The sequence below is a fragment of the Uranotaenia lowii genome, chromosome 3 (genome assembly GCF_029784155.1).
Source record: "Uranotaenia lowii strain MFRU-FL chromosome 3, ASM2978415v1, whole genome shotgun sequence".
Taxonomy (NCBI): Eukaryota; Metazoa; Arthropoda; class Insecta; order Diptera; family Culicidae; genus Uranotaenia; species Uranotaenia lowii.
The window spans coordinates 309,076,776-309,095,105 of record NC_073693.1 but is presented as its reverse complement, the minus strand read 5'-3'; the positions used below and the strand labels follow the sequence as shown (position 1 = coordinate 309,095,105).

Here is an 18,330-nt window from a genome sequence, read left to right as displayed (position 1 = left end):
TAAAACTCTCTTGTTTTTAACTGATTTTTACAAAATTTATAGTTTTGGAAAGCTTGTTACGTGACTCAAACATAGTTCTCAGACAATATTCAGCTACAATGGTTGATTTTAAAGTTATTCGATGTCTTAGAAAAAAGTTCTTACACCTACATTTGGATTTGCACTATGTTTTGAGTAGAACTGGAATGAAACTGCCTTTCTTGTGCATATAGTTTTATTGCTTAAATCTGTTGTTAACATACTCAAAATCTAGTGCAAATCCGAATTTGGGTGTAAGAAAAGTCTCTGAAAATACAGGTTGTTATAAGTTCCTTATAACAGCTATATTTGAATAGCCGTTGAAAATTCTGTGCTTCGTGTTTCATAAATCTGAAAATGCTAAAATGTCACAAATTTCTTCAATTATCCATTTCACTGTTCAAAAAAAATATTGTTACTGAAACGGCTTTGACGATTGACTAATTAAAAAGAACGGCTTTTTACACAATTTTTTTTTCGTTATTTGTGGCCATGAGCTTTCTAAAAATTAAAAAAAAAATCATATATGCAACATATAGCTTCTAACTCAAGCTCACTCAGGCACTTCATGATTTTGTTTCGAGCACCTAATAACTGACTTACAGACTTTTTCTCGAAGCATGTTTTTTCGGTTTTTTTCCGGACTTTGAATAACTTTAAAATGAATTAATAGAGCTGAATATTGTCTGAAAATCATATTTGAGTCACGTTATAAGCTTTCCAAAACTATAAATTTAGTAGAAATTGGATGAGAAACAAGAAAGTTTTGCATTTTAAAAATAAAAATTGTCCGGTACTTAAATTTGCAAAAAAAAAAAATTATATCAGGCGTAATCATCAGTTAAAACCGTTATCTGACCGCCTCCGGTACGTTAAGTGTTAAATTCGGTACGGAAAAAAATGCGCCTTCAAACGGGGTGAATTCATGAGAGCATTGAAGAGCAGCTGTAAGCATACTTAAGTCGAGCAAACAAATCTAATTAGAAGACAAAAAAAACCCGATTAAGTAGCTCATTTTTTCAATTATATGCTGATTAATGAAAACATATACATATATCATACTTTAAAGCATTTTAAGGTATCAAGGCTTTTTTCAAGAAAAACAAAAGACTTCAACACATCAAGACGAGAAGCCCAAAAGAAATACAAATTGCCACATTGCTTCGCAGAATATCTTTGTTTTTTTTACTTTCATGTCTACATTTGATTTTGAAGTTTTTGAAAGAATAAATGTTAAATTAAATTTTCAGTTTTCATTTATAAAACCCAGCTAAAGGGTGTTTGGATCAAAAAGTGACCTTTGTAGGTTTTGGAAACTCATCAGTGTAACTCAACTTTCTGGCTCATATTGATTTGACGATTGCATGGAGAAATCAAATCAATCAAAAAATTTGTTATTCATAGTATAAAAGCGAGATATTCACTCATTAACTGAGAAATTCAATGAAATTTCCAAGCGTCTAAATATAAAGCTACTATTTATTTTCTATTCTAAAATAAGGTTGCCAGATTGACCGGTTTTATCCGGGCTTGCAAGGATATTTAATACAAACTTTGGGAACAGCCCGGTTCGGCTCGGTTGCCTGGATTTCATTAAGAAATGCTCGGATTTTGTCCGGATTTATTCACTCTATTTGCCAAATTTAACAAATTTAAAACAAATTTTGTTGTTATATCTTTTTATTCATGCTTCCAAAACGATTGTTTTAGGGCAAGTTTTTAAAAAATAACCATGAAAGGTTTTTTGGAATTTTGATGAAATTTTTTTTCTCAATGTTTTTTCTTGACTTTTGTTGAAGAATTTCTGAATTTTGTTAAAATTTAGCCCTGATTTTTGGTCGTCAATTTTAATATCAAATGCCTGGATTTTGCCAGGATTTATTATAAAATTTCCCAGACTTGTCCGGCCCGGAAACGTTCCGAAAAAGTACGGACGACTTAAATCTCAAAGTAAAAAAAACTATTTATGAGTAACTAAGATTTCAAGGTTTTTTTTATTCCATAAAGAAGTTTGTATAAACAACAAGTTCTTGTGAAATATAGTGAAAATTTTATGAAGCGATTTTGTATTCAGTTTTATTACAGTTTATTTTTGAGGTATTTATCGAACGGTAGAAAATGACATATTTTATAAATTAAGAGCTCTTTGATGTTATAATATTGTATATTTTTAAGTCTGTTGTGTTGTGAGCCTACTTGCTGGAATGATTCAACTGAATCAAAGCAATCGAAAGATTCCTTTTAATTCAATCACGGTGAATGAAAAGTTCATAAAACCATAAACCATAAAAACATTGTAAAAAAAAAACTTAACTGAGGATCCTTAGAGCTGTGAACTTTATTATCTTCTCAAAGTTGATCTCACAGGCTTGCCTAAGTCCACCATTTTTCTCATATGATCTGATTTCCCTAGCTTTTCCGAACGATATAAACTGCATGCTAGTCCGTTTCTACGTTTAGTCCACTTCAACAAACCTCTCCCCAATAATGAAACCTTTGAACGGATTTTTAAATTGAAAAATCAGAAGGGCACTTAGCTTTAATCATTTTGCAGGGATCCGAGTTACCAACGAAGATGAACCTTGACAGAAAGCTGAAGGAACCATCCCTGATTTAATTCTTTTACAATTCTTCAAAATTTATTATTTTTTCAATTTTTCACTATTAACAATCCAATTTGAAATTTTGGCTTAAAAAACTTCTATGGAATCATGTATTTAATTTTTTTTAGAACAACTTTTCGATAATTCCATTTATTTGGGAATCAAATTTTGTTTGAAATTTTCGATGCGATGTGGAATTAATTGAAATTTACCTTAAATTTTCGATTTTTTGAGACAATTATTTTTAACAATACTTTTTGTAAAACAGACGACTATCTACAAAATAATCTCTTCCATACAATAAACAGCAAATCAATTTCGATTGCTTAATTTCTCCATTCATTCATATTGAATCTTCTTTCTTTTTGATCAATTGCAGCGTCCATCGGAAGCGACGGCGGGACGTGACCGGCAGCAGCTATCATTCGTTTCCCACCGGGCTCGTCCATTCGGGGGAACGGCTCCCGGATCGTCCGACACAGGAGTTTTCAGCAGCTCAGCGGCGGCACAATCTCCAAGAGTTCAAACGGCCCAACAACAGCAACAACAGCAAAGGATACCGCCATCGGCAGCCAGAAACGGATACCGAGCAGCCAACAAGACACCGGCAACCGGCCCCGGGGCAGATCAAGAGGCTTCGAATAATGGCAGCACCGGTAGCAGTCGATATACCAAAACAACGACAACGACGGCATCGCCACGACACAATCGATATCGATCGACGACAACCGCAGAACCAGTAACGGCCAAAAGCACAACCATTGAGAGCGTTGCCGTGAGGAATCGATTTGGGGCAGGACGGTAAGTTCGATTAGAAAAAACTGCAAAAAAAACTGCATTGTCTTCTGATGCCAGTAAATTATCTTTATGAGTGGGTCATGAGAGAGATAAAAATTAAGCAAATAGAACAATCGGATTAATGGCTCTGAGTTATCTTGTTGACCTAAAGAAATTCTGGCCTGGGTTAGTCTACTAGCTCGAGCTTGCGAAGATCTAATAGCCTAAATGATAAGGGAGTAAACCTTTCCTATATTTAGCAACAAATTGGATTCGATTTTCTACTTGAAACATTGAACACTGTTCCAACATACAAACTTAGGGCAAACTTCAACCGATAAAATGATTTTAGCTTGCAATTTGGCTTTAAAAAACCTAGAATATAAACACATTACGGACCAAAAACGGAATATCTCCTTTTTCCCTTGCTGCTAGAGTGCTCCATTAAAAAGCATAATTCAAATGTTATGATTCGAATTATGAAACCACTTTCTACAAAATTTTACACAACACTTCCCGTTACTCAAATAAGTTAAAATAGCAGTTTTTTTTCGATTGGTTTCTGAAAAATAAAATGTTGAATTTCGATGTCCTTAATGTGTTAATAATGTTAAATAATACACCGATAAAATGTAGAACTTTGGGTAATTGTTTTGTAGGTACATATTTCTTCAACAGCAAATATTTTTCATAAAGAATCAATTGCAGAATGAAAATCCTGTTGATGATTTTTTTAAAATAAAATTTGGATTCTTCACATAAAACAAATAACTGAAATTCAACTTTTTATTTGTGATTTTCAGCTAAATTGTATTTCAAAACTATTCTTGATTAAAAATTCGGAAGCTGGAAATTTATTTGACAAGCAATCTAAAGTTCATGATCTTTTGAATTTCTCAGCCTTTTTTCTTGATTGTAACATTTATTTACATGCTAAATCTTTTCTGAATTTTTAATCTGCATTCTGAACCTGAATTAAAAAATTGCGCTCTGAATCTGTATCCAAATTTCCACACGATTTCAGAAATATACAAAAAATACGATTTCCGAATCTTATACCAGATCAGCAATTTATGAGCCAAGTGTTTGACCTATCATTCATGAATCTATTATTTAAATTCTGTTGTTTAGGTTTAATCTTTATTCAATATTTCAATTATTTATTTTAATTATTTTCAATATGTATTGTGAATCTGAATTAAAGTATGAATCAAAATTATTCGAACTGAAAATCAAAAATTACGAACTGGATACAGAATCTGAAATTCGAAAATGGGGATTCAATTTTGGTTATGGTAGTTATGGAACCTACGAAATAGATTTAATTTAACTTAAAATTTAATATTCAGCCCTGAATTTCTGTCAACATGTGAGAAAAGTTTTAAAAAGTATAGCAGAATTGTGGTTTGGGCATTAGTTTTTAGTCTAGATTGGTACTCTTGATTAACCTTACCCTATTATCATAATTTGGTCATAAATTTAAAATATTGAATGTAGAGTATAATACTTTGCTTCCATTTTCTGATCTTCTTGGGGGGGGGGGGGGGGGTTGACACCCAAACCCCCCCCCCCCCCTCCTCCGTTCCTACGGCCATGATCTCAGCTCAAATTCCGCAGACAATGACACCAGCCGTGAGTCGTGAAAGTGAGTATATGGACTCCACAAGCAACTGCGGTTAATAAGACATACGAATAGCACAAAGTGTAACCTGTACGGGGTCCGGCAATTGAAGTGCTACATTGAAATATCTATTTATTCAAGAATTTTTATTTATTTATTTGTCATACAGACTTAATATTATAACTAATACTATTAAAAATTAATTAAAAATTAGTTTACATCACGAATTGCACTTTTAAACGTAGATTTAGATAAATGAAAGCCAAATAAGTGCGAGATAACATTAAAAGCTTGACAACATTGGTGTAAGGGGTGATTTTGTTCAAATACTGTTCTGCTTCTTGGCAACAAAAAAATCAACTGACTGCGTAGTTGTCGAGCTGGAGTGTAGAAGTTTTAACTCTGGAGCAGTTGGGGACAGTCAACAGCGTTGGTCAAAATATTGTAGATGGAGATTCTTCTTTGATTCAAAGGCGTCATTGATAGTAGACCACACCTCTTAGAGCAAGGAGGTAGCCGTACGAGATCTTGCCAGGGCAGACGGCGTAATGCGTACCGCAGAATTTTTTTCTGCATTCTTTCAATCCTTTCGCTGTTGACGGAGTGGTAGGGTGCCCAAACAGGAACCGCATATTCTAAGACGCTGCGTACTAACGAGCAGAATAAAATTTTCAATGCGTACGGGTCTTCAAAACTTGACGTATTCCGACCTTTAGCTTTTAGCTGTAGTCAGCGCGACATGTTGGCAAAAGTGAGCTTTCGATCAAAAGTAACCCCAAGATCTTTTATGAAGGTTACCCTTTCGAGTGAGCTTCCACTTAAAGTGTAGTTCCTTTTCTGGTAGCACTGGTTTTTGATCGCACGTCTTGTTTTCGTAATCTCGCATTAAGTTGATAATTTTATTGAAAATACTTTCTTTTAAATCTGTGATACATCATAGTGGCGTTATTAAGTGTTTAATGTGCAATCACGTACTAAATTTATGTGCCGTTATCAGCTGATAAGTGTAAAAACTCAGTTTTTCTTGACGCCGAAAAAAGAACAACAGAAAAGCTATTGTGAGGTGAGCTGTTGATCAAGTATCACTTGTCTCTAGATTGGTGAGTAAAGTGAATATTTCATTCCTATCCTTAACAAACGTTTCCAAAATTATTCCGCAACAGCAGCAAATCGTTTGACGAAGCAGGTACTCCAATCGTATCTGCTGCGATCACCGCTTTGTTTCGGTTAATCAATTAAAAAAACGGCCCATTGGCCCAAACGGTTGTGGTTCTATCACTTGTTCAGCAGTTAGTGAATCTCGTCGCTGAGCGGTGTAGCTTTTAGCCAACATCGGAACACTCGAGTAGAGCGAAAGTGTGTGACTCTGTTATTTGCGCACTTCAAAGGGTTGTGTTTCTTGCACTTGCTAGCTTGTTAGTGAATCTCGATCGCTAGCGGTGAAGATTAGGCAAACGCAGCCAGCACACACGAGTAGATGACCGAAAGAGTTTTTTGCTTCCGTCAGTAGCACACAACATCAGCGCTTGCTGGTTATTGGTGACTTGTCACTAGTACTTTGATTGATTGCCGTGAAATGTACTGTATAAACTTGGAAATCGTTTCTTTTGGAAAGCAATGTTAAAAATTATCGACAGATTTTTCTCTTTCTTTTCTCAATAATTTTTTATTATTCTTATTCTCTGAAACTGATTTTAATATGTTCCAATTAATTAGTCCTTAATATTTTTATTTGATTCCGCATAATTTTTGTTTCACATATTATATTTTGATACTGAGTTATTTTTTTAAACTGTTTATCCTTTTACGTGTCTTTGTCCTGTGCTGTCCTTAGTATTTTGCAGCTTGAACTATTTTAATTTCGCCACTTATTTATTTTATTTATCTATTTATTCATTTTATCGCATACTTTTTTTCCTTGTAAATAATATAACATTGATAAAAGTCATATCAGTTTTAATTTAAGTTTTGATTGTGAGGTATCCAAACAAGTTTTGTTTCTTTTTTTAATCTTTTGTAGCTGTATTTTATTTTGGTCTGACGAACATGGACGGGGATGATGAAGTAATTTGTACTGAATGCAAAAATGTGGAAAACAATCTTGATAAAATCATTACATGTTCGTATTGTTTTAAAAGTGTCCATTTGCGTTGTAAAAATTTGATTGGCAGTGCCGCTCGAAAAATGAAGGCACAACAATTCTTTTGCGATTCGAATTGCGCGTGCATTTATGCCAAAATAATATCGTTGCGTAAAGATCATGAAACAATTATAGAAAGCATAAACATGAAAATAGAGCAGACTGTTCACAATGTTGTCTCCAATGAGATGAATTCTATCAAAACGGATATGAGATCAGTTACGTCTGCAATAGAGGCGTCACAGGAGTTTTTATCTTCGAAATTTGACGAAATTCAGACAGACTTCGAAGATTTAAAATCCCGTAATGATGCTCTAGAAACAGAAGTATCTGGTCTCAAATCTAAACATTCTAAACTTACGGATCAAGTTCAAAAGTTAGAAATTAACCTGGACCGTTTTAATAAAGAAGCTATTTCGAAAAACATGATGATTTTTGGGGTGCCTTTTAAAAGTGGCGAGAACACCCTAGATTTGGTCCGTAAAATTTGTGGGTCTTTCGGCTATGAATTAAAAATTGAGCACATTGAAAACGCTGTCAGACTGTTTTCTTCAAATAAATCAAACGATTATTTCCCACCAATCAAAGTATTTCTAAAAGATACACTTATTAAGGAAGAAATTTTTAGCAAGAAACGAAGTTTTGGAAAACTTGCTTCTACCTTAGTGGATCCATCATTTTTAGTAAACGGAAAACCTTTAAACGTCACAGTTAGAGATGAGCTTACGCCTTTATCTATGGAAATCTTAAATGAACTACGCGAGTACCAAGATTTACTGGGAGTTAAATATATTTGGCCTGGTAGGGGTGGTGCCATTCTTATCAAACAAACTGACATTTCTAAACCTGAGATTATAAAAACAAAACTAGATTTGAGTCGTTTCATGAGCAAACACGTTATTCAACAGGGAAAGAGCAGTTCCACACTTCCAAAAGAAACTCCGTCACCAAAACGTAAAAGGAACAATGCTGATTCAGGATAAAGTAAATAAAATTCAAAAATAAAATTGTAAGTGTTTAACCTTAGTATAAAGATAATTTAATGGATAGTTTAATTAATAAATATTATGAAAATATAGATGAATTTAATTTAAGTACTTGTGCTAATGATTTGGGTAATTTAAGAATTTTGCAGTGGAATATTTGCAGTATGAATAGTTTATGTAAATTTGATTCTGTGCTACAAACTATTCATCAATTAAATAATTGTATTGATGTTATTGTCATTTCTGAAACTTGGCTTGTCAAAGATAATTGTAATATTTATAACATTCCAGGATACACCTCAATATTTTCATGTCGTGATCAACCATATGGAGGCTTAGTGATGTATATTAAAACGAATTTGAAATTTAAAGAAATTGAAAACAAAGTTGTTGAGGGTTTTCATAGAATAAGTGTTGAAATATGTCTGAGTGGTCAAATTTTCAGTGTTCATGGTATTTATAGACCACCAGCGTTCTCGTTTAACCTGTTTTGTGATGAAATTGAATCCTTATTAGCATCTGTTCCTGTTAACCATTCGAGTCTTATTGTTGGTGACTTTAATATCCCCGTGAATTTAGTTAATTTAAACACTGTGATGAAATATAAATCAATTTTAGAATCTTTCGGTTATGCTTGCACAAATACTTTTCCAACAAGACCAAAAACTAAAAATATCCTTGACCACGTTATTTCGAAGCAGATTGACATAGACCGACTTAAAAACGATACTATTTTTACAGATGTAAGTGACCATTTACAAATTGTTACATCCCTAAAATTGTTATGTGATAAGAAAGAAACAATTCTGAAGAAAGAAATTATTGATCATTCCAAACTTAACGATTTGTTTCGAAATTATCTAAATAATATTCAACTACCAGAAAATGTTAATGATGGCCTACAGCACATTACAACAACTTACAACCGTTTTCTCTCAATGTCTACTAAAACACTCAATAAAAAGGTAAAACTAAAAGGCAATTATTGTCCATGGATGTCACTAGACCTTTGGACACTGATTAGAATAAAAAATAACCATTTGAAACGTTGTAAACGACATCCCGATAATGTCCAACTCAAAGAAATGTTGAATCATATAAACAAAAAGCTAAACTTTAAAAAACAAGAATGTAAAAAACAATATTACGAGCGATTGTTAAACAATACTCCACATTCAAAGCTTTGGAAAAACATAAATACACTCCTTGGTAAAAATAAAATCACCGCTCCAATAAATCTTTCTGATGAAGAAGGCGTAACAACAAACAATTCTGAGATTTGTGAAAAATTTAACAAACATTTTTCTACGATTGGGAAAAAACTAGCTAATGAAATCCCATCTGATCCCGGCAGTGATCCTTTGTCGCATATTAATAGTGTACAAAATACAATATTTTTACGTCCAGCTAGTGTCAACGAGGTTCGACTAGTAATTCTATCTCTTAAAAATAAAAAGAGTCGTGGACCTGATGGATTTCCTGTAGATGCGTTAAAAAATAACAACGAAATTTTCTCTGGTATACTCATGCAATATTTTAATCACATGTTAGAGACAGGAGTTTATCCGGATTGTCTTAAAGTTGCAAAAGTTATTCCCATTTTTAAGGCAGGTGATCCACATGACGTAAATAATTACCGTCCAATTTCAACCTTAAGTGTTTTTAGCAAAGTTTTTGAAAAACTTCTAATGAATAGAATTGAAAATTTCTTAAATCAGGAAAATATACTGTACAAATTGCAGTACGGTTTCAGACCTGGATCGAGTACGCTAATTGCTATCACAGAGTTAGTTGATTCTATTATTTCAAAAATTGATTCAAAGAATATCGTTGGTGCTTTGTTCTTGGATCTTAAAAAAGCCTTTGACACACTAAACCACGACATATTATTGTCCAAATTGAATGAATACGGAATAAGAGGTGCTGCTAACAACATCCTTCGCAGTTATTTATCGGAAAGGAAACAATTCGTAGCGATCGAAAATACTAGAAGCGATTTGAGAAACATTGATATTGGTGTACCCCAAGGAAGCAACATTGGTCCGTTACTTTTTCTTTTGTATGTAAACGATCTTTGTAATTTACCACTGAAAGGCACAGCTCGATTATTTGCTGATGATACAGCTATTTTTTATTCAGCTGCATCAACGAATGTTATAACTCAACAAATTGAAAATGATTTGAAGTTACTATCAAAATATTTTAAATGCAACTTGCTTTCTCTAAATTATTCAAAAACCAAATATATGTTGTTTCGTTCTTCACATAAAAAAATACTATCAAATAATGACCCAATTATGGATGGAATTGTTATTGAGAGAGTTCATTACTTCAAGTACTTAGGAATTTTCTTGGATGAAACACTTTCTTGGAGTTGTCACACAGAGAACCTAGTAAAAAAATTTCTCCTCTTTGCGGTGTTTTGTGGAAATTAAGAAACTTAGTGCCCCAACATGTTCTTTTAAAGTTTTACTATGCATTTATTCAGTCTCATCTAAACTATCTTATTTTGATATGGGGAAGAGCCTCCTTGTCACATCTTCAAAAACTTCAGACCCTACAGAATAGATGTTTGAAAAACATCTTCAGACTACCCCTGCTTTTTCCAACCCAACAGCTATACTCTCTGGGAACGCACAACATTCTTCCAATAACCGAACTCTGTAATTTGCAAACCGTTATATATGTTCATGATAATATACACTCGAGTAGCAATAACCAAAACCTAAATTTTACTACGGGATTAAGAACCCACAATACCCGTCAAAATAATTACTTGCAACGAAGCCGATCCATGACATCTTTAGGGCAAAAAAGAATTTCTTTTATAGGACCTACAATATACAACGCTTTACCTACTGAAATAAAGACCATCAACAACCGTTCCATGTTTAAAGTCAAAGTAGTACAGTTATTAAAAGAAAAATTGAATCGTTAAAAAAGTCGATCAACAACCAGTTTTTTTTAATCAAATTTTGTTTGTTTTTGTAGCATCGTAGTTTTCTTTTGTCGTATTTTTAACTATTAATAAGTAAACTTAAGTAAATCTAGCATAATATTTAATTAGTTAACATTATTAAAAAAAAGAAATGGATCTCTTTAAAGGAAATTTTCTTCCATTGAGATCCTTATCGTAATCTTGTTTAATTATAGCATACATTTCCTCGCAGTAAATAATAAACTTTTGTGTTCTCAGCATGATTAAAATTTTGTTCGCGTTGAAGTTTCTTTGTTTTGCTACCAGACGTGCTGAGAACAGTAGCGTCCATTACCAGGGGGCTCAATTGAGCCTTTTGGTGTGGGGGAGGCCGCTACAAAAAAAAAAAAAAAAAAAAAAAAAAAAAAAAAAAAAAAAAAAAAAAAAAAAAAAAAAAAAAAAAAAAAAAAAAACGATTGAGCCTCTACTCCTGAAGATGCTTATGCACTTACACTTACCGCCATTGACTTCCATTCCATGTATATTGCACCACGCCAGTAATCTGTCGATGTCATCGAATCATATAGGGTCAAGTGGGGTAATTATGAACACGGGGTAATTCCGAACAAGTGCCATACGTGCTGCTGTGGGGGATGAATGAACACAAAAAGTTCTAAAAGTGGTAGTTTAACATCCGATTGATAGCTTTAAGCTGTTTCCTAGCTGTTTTCGAATCATAATGATATCGTTTAAGATGTTTTAAAAAATCATTACCTCGTGAAACAGAAATCGTTTCGGACAGTGTTTAATGTTTTGAATATCTGATCATAGGAAATCCAGCTGGAAGGTTGTTATCACCTGTTTTACATCCAGTTTATGATGCTCTATCTGGATTTTGTATTTGGATTTGGATTTTTGGATCTGATTTACAGATGAGTGTTCATATTTACCCCATAGTTTTCGTCCTATGGGGTAATTATGAACACATCTTCTTATGCATTTCCTGACATTTCTAATGCTTTTTAATGATCAAATGTTTTATTCATCAACTTTGGGGGCCATTCACTATATCCAAGCATTTTCAAACGCTTTCCCCCTCCTCCCCTTGTAAGAAATTTCTTAAAAAACTACTCCCCCCCCGCCTCCCTTCTATAAGATCTTTACACATTACGGACTGTGAAGAAATCTTAGGCAGGAAACATCAACACTCGGCATTTATATCCCAGAATCCACTGGACTAAATTCGATAAATGTCATAAATAAATTAGGTATACAATGTGTTAAGTTTTGAAATTTTGAGAAATGTTTTTTTTTTTCTAAAAATGAGATTCGGATATTAAAAAAAAGCTATGCCAGTTTTTTTCAGTCTTTGAAAAAAATTTTGAACTCCATTTTATTTAATCTGAAAACAAAATATCAAAAGTGAATAAAACAGACATTTTGAAAAAAAACCTCAATCCGTAACCAAGTTTTAAGAAGTCTTAATTTTGTTTAAATAAATAGTGATAAGAACAAGCTTTTCGTTGGTAGAATAAAAAGGCAGTCAAAAGTTTTTCCGGTAATATCAAAACCAAAAACCTGTATCCCAGGAATAGTTCTCTTATACTGAATACAGGTTTTACGTGTTTCCAAAACCAGTTTTTTTTAGTGATTGATGAATAAAAAGGTTATCTTTAAATTTACCAAAAATTAAATTCACCATTTGTTTACAAAAGGTTTGCTGATAGAGCTTTTATTCATAACTGTGTAAAATTTAACATTATTATTCATGAACCTTAAATCTCTGTGGTCAACAGTAAAATATATCAACAACTTTGATAAATTAAATTGGCGAATAGGTCCACAAAGCAAAGATCAATTTTCCTGTATGTTTGGACCACGTGCTGCTATTCAGAACATTAGAATTACAGCAAAATTGTTTATGTGTCATTTCCGGATATCAAAGATCCTAAATCTATTTTCTTGCACCCTATTTTTTATAGTAAGATACTATTTTCAATGTTAGGAATTTGTTCGAATATATTTTTTTAATTTGGTGCAAAATGAATATCTTTTGGCTGAAGATTTTCTCTTTCAGTTTGTTGAGGAAAACTTCCGTAGTACTTCATTTTTTATTTTCGATAGAATAGCGCTACTTATGGGAAATTTCATACAGGTGATAAAAAAATTCATATGTGTAAATATTTTTTAAAACTGTCGATCATATAGAACTGACAAGCCTTGTAAAAAATGACTGTTCACTGATCCAAGAAGATTTTAATGAGTGTTTTTGTGAAACAACCATTATAAAATATTATCGAATTTTCTGTATATGCATAGGCTTTAATTTCATGATACCTCGCACGTACGTGAAAAGCTTAAAAACCGGATGTAAAAACTATCGAGTAACCTAACTTGTCTAAAAATTCACACGTATGGAGAGGTCCTATCAAATAAAAATGTTCTGTAAAGACATAAAGAAACAAAAAAAGAAACCAACCGAAACGTAAAAGATGCAACAAAGAAATTAAACTCTCGAAACAAAAGATAGACAAATATTAATAAAAAAAGGAACACTAAATAGCTATTTTTCTATTGTTTTACATCTTAATTTTGATTACATTTGTTTATTTTGCAAGTTTTATTCATGAATTGAATTGAGTTCTTATAAAACAACCCATTTTCTTTACTGCTAATAATTTTCATTATTTGGTGTTGAATTGAAATTTTCTGACACCGTATAAATCATATTGGACAAGTCTCGGGGTAAATATGAACATAGTCCGGGGTAATTATGAACAGGTTTTGGGGTAATTATGAACATAATTTTTAACGTAAAAAAACACCAAACACTGCTTACTATGGGTAAATGTAACGTAAAACTACCATTACTTTTCAAAAATTTTATACCAAGTTCGTAATCCGTGTTCATAATTACCCCATAGACAGTGGGGTATATATGAACAGACGGGGTAATTATGAACAGACGTCTCAAGGACATGGGTTGCGACCAAACAAAAAAAAATTGTTCTACAGATTGATAAAGAGCACGGCAACATTCATTGCTGGCAGCTTGTCAGAGTTTGTGATAAGAAATAAACATATGGCGGCTGTAAGTGTGTCAAATGAAGAAATTTTGTTCATAATTACCCCACCTAGCCCTACCTAAATTGATCAAAACAACTACTTTTTATTTCAAATTCATTCAATTTCTCTTGACAACAAATGACTTTTTCAAAATTCACTGGTAAAGTTCGACTTGTTCGCCCTTGAGTTCAACCACTCGCCGCAGACGGTCGAGGAACGCATCGTATGAGGCCGGCAGGTGTTCTTGTGATATTTTATCCCAGGCTACCACGAGATGTCGCTTCAGGACCTCCACACCTTCATGTTTCTTAGAGCAGACTTCGGCCTCCAACATACTCCAAACAGCAAGCTCGAAATGAACCCTGGAAAATGTTGCGCAATCCAAAGTTGGGTCATCTTCGCTTTGTGAGCCAAAATGTCGACGTGCCCACGGTTCGACGACATTCTGTAGAACTAGTTCCCAAAATGTATTTTAGTTGATCTTCACTCCTTCAGGGACAAAAACCAGCGGAGTCCGGCCATCACGGGTGATTCCGGCCCAAACCATCACCCATGCTGGTTTCTGTCGCCGGGTGGCCGTCAGCAAATCGGCATGGCTTCGTGATCTGTCCGGCAACCAAACACTGTCGTTCTGCTTATTCACGAACTGCTGTACGGTGAAGAGTTCCTCGTCGATAAACACGATATTCTTCAACCTTCCTTCCACGGCCCTCTTCAGCAGCGCCTTTGCTCTTTTTACCTGTTCTGGTTTCTGTATTACCGTAGGGTCTTGAACCTTTTGGATCTTGTAGGGCTTGGTCTGAAGTTTATCTTTCAGGATCCGACGGAAACTTCGATCCGATATGTTGAGATCCTCTGCCAATTTAGTGGCACAACAACGAGGATTTCTCTTAAGACGCTTCTTCACGATCTTCGCCATGGCAGGTGTCACCACAGTAGGTCGGCGTCCCCCACCATACCGTTTTTTGGCACTTCCGTTCTCCAGGTATCTTTTAACTGCACGGTGCTTTTAAAACACACTTCTGCACACACTTATATCGGACAGCTCACGAACCATGTCCTTCTGCCGTCCTTTCTGCCAGCTAGGAACAAGGAAATCACAGCGCTACGTTTCTGTTCGAGATCCATTTTTTCCTTATTACACCGTTTCGTGTGCAACGAAATGATTACTGTTGAAGTAATGTACGGGCACGAGATATAGATTCTGCTTGTTAAGAATCATCTTTGGCGGCGTGCAGAAGAAACGAATGTATGGAGTATGGATTAACTACGATCTCGTGTGACTCTACGGCGCATCCAGAAGGTGGCGAAGACTGCACGGAGACGCTGGGTAGGACATATTGCTAGAATGCCGTACAACTGTCCTGCAAAATAGGTGGTCGCTTTGAATCCGGTGGGATAAAGACCAGCAGGAGAGCAACGAGCCAAGTGGAACGGGATCTGGAGAATATGGGAGACCCGAGAAGTTGAAGATCAGTTGACATGGACCGAGTTAAATGGTTAAATTTTGTGAATCAGGTCATAGGACGGAAATAATAAGCCTTTAAGTTCTCTGAACCTTTGAAAAATATAGAATTTTCAAACTGTGAAAGATTGCACATCACATGGGCTTCATAACTTCATTTTGACTAAAAATCCTCATTTAGGTCGATAATCGATTACCTCTCCCTTTGTTTTTGTTGCTTTTAAAGATTCTTTCTATAAAGATAAAATATAAATGCATCTCCTATCAGGAAGCAAACTCGTTTATAAAATAAACACCTCTAACTCACAATAGAAAGTTTATATTTTCACATGTTGGAATGCATCGATTCTTCATAGACTGCTTTAAAAAAGTTTGCCTCAAAAATCGATTGACTACACTGTTGAAAAAAGCCTAGCCACTGGAGTGGTTTTGAATAGATTTAACTATCGCGTCAGCTGCATCGGAAAGCGCTGAAGCAGTCATGTTTGCTACATTGAGATTTATTACAGCTGGTGCCGCCGATTCTTTGGATTTCACTGGCGAGGATAAGCCAACGGCAATCACCCAGCAAAAGAAGATGAGCACTTTGAAGCAAACTGAAAGAGACAAAATTAAAAAGATTTCATTGGGTGGTTTAAAAAAAAGAAGCATAAAAGAATTGTAGTTGTTTATCCTGATGCAAATAGTAAACGTTTTATTACAATTAACTGAGGGAAGTTCCATGTCGAACTCTTTCGACAAGTGAAGGATAATTTTAAGATGTGGAAAATTTTCTTATCTGATTCAGTGTGGCACAGGTTTGTCCTTTTATACAACGATCAAATCAAGAACCACGTCAGTGCTAATTGTTCAAGTGTTCTCTGTTTTTGTTTCGCTAGTTGATGGCATGTGTGTGTACTCAAGCGCTTTTCATCTTTACCTTGCGTCAGGAATTCTAAATTATATCAATAACATACTTATGTAGCACAATTTGTGCTCTTATACTAAATACTCTCTAAGTAATTTGGTGGAGGAATCTCCATTCAAGAAATTCAAGAAAGGTTAAAAGGAACGTTTTACCTATCAAATGCCAGGGGTGGTAAACAGAAGAAAAAAAAAACAAAAAAGCGCTCAAATGCCAAATTGATCTGATTTAATCACCGACCAGTGGGCAGGTATTAAATTTAGTTTCACTAGAATGTTCATTCTTAAAACTTTTTTTAAGTTTTTGAGAGAGTTTTGCATTGGATAAGTTTACAAGTTTCTCCAAACTCATCTATAAAACAGAAGCTTTGTTGGTTTTGTTTGGTTCCGGTAAGAGTTTTTATCATAAACGATTACAAATCTTTTCAAAAAGTAATCATTTTTCTGTTGAAAAGTAAAAAAAATTGCTGCAAACGCTTTAAAAAATCTTCCACAGTGGGTTTGGACGTCTGATTGGGAAATATTCAATTTTCGAATTAAATTGCTGATACCGATAAACGGGGTAACTTTGATCACTGGGGTAAATTTGAAAAACAATAAACTTTTCCGCATTATCATAAATAACTACGTCTATAGTTTGAATTTTGGAAAACTGTTTTCTACGTTTGAAAGTCTATCAATTTAGTATCGAATAGGCAAAATTTGGTTTGTATCTGAAATTTTTATCTGTTAGTAAAAATCTTATTTCAAAATCTTAAAATATCTATTTTTCCAAGGTTCGCAAAAAACAGCTCTCCTGATGATACCAAAAAGCATTTAGAAGCAAACTTGTTGTTTAATGTGAAAGAACAACTTTTTTTTTCTTAGTATATGAACAGTTTTGGTGCTATTTTTATAGTCATTTAATGATAAATTTTTGATATTAAAAAAATAAAGACATTTTCCAAGAGTAAGCCCGTATTGGATTAATGGATAGGAACCTTATCAAACCGTTTACTTTGAAGAAAAAATGAAAATAGAAATAGTGGGAGGGCCTAGGGGAATGAGTGAAGGTAAAATTTCATTTTTATTTTGATGCTCAAACTATTAAGCAATTATTCTAATTTTTGCCCCTAAATGTAGGCAGCATCATAGTTTTTTTTTCGATTATACAAACCCCGTTCGATTTTGGCAACATTCGATTTTGGCAACATCCGAGCAAAAACCGTTCGTTTTTGGCAACATCCAAAAAAGACGGTTTTTTTGTCACTTTTTTATTTTTTTATTTTCATTTCAAATTAATCAAAATTAATGTTAATCGTAATATGAGCATGAAATTTTTCAATTCGGCTTAGTTATAATAGTTTTATACAGTAAAAACAGTAATTTTTCCATGTTTTACTGCTTAAAACTAATACAATTAAGCCAAATTGAAAAATTTCATGTTCATATAAGGTGTTACAAAAATTTTGACTAATTTAAAATATTGACACTTTTAGCACTTTTGAAAACTTTACCGTGAAAAATATTTTCAAGATCATTGGGCGTTGTATTTTTTGCAGCACTGTTTCTATTTCAGCCCTATGTGATAGAAATCGAGCAATTTTTGCATCACAGCATTGCGAAAATAGAACCCGTGTTGTATAAAAACTTGAAGACTGCAGATCTTGAAAATGTTTTTGCATGGTGAAGTTTTCAAAGTGTGCTACCACGTATTCCCAACATGAATGAACTTGCTCTAAGCAAACAGTGTTGCTTTTTACAATATATATCAAATATATATGAAGTCGTAGCATTGCATAGCATAGCAGGGGGTGACTACACACATCTTGCATTGGCTGATACATAAAGTACA

At 33.9% G+C, this 18,330-nt stretch overlaps 1 protein-coding gene across 1 annotated transcript in view; it reads left to right on the top strand.

Moving 5' to 3' along the window:
* Positions 1-18,330, top strand: part of LOC129753716 (mucin-2-like) — a 134,815-nt gene that overhangs the window by 90,700 nt on the left and 25,785 nt on the right. The window contains exon 4 of the mRNA XM_055749560.1: positions 3,001-3,422. Within this exon, the coding sequence (XP_055605535.1) occupies positions 3,001-3,422 (422 nt within the window). The remainder of the gene's footprint in view (positions 1-3,000; positions 3,423-18,330) is intronic.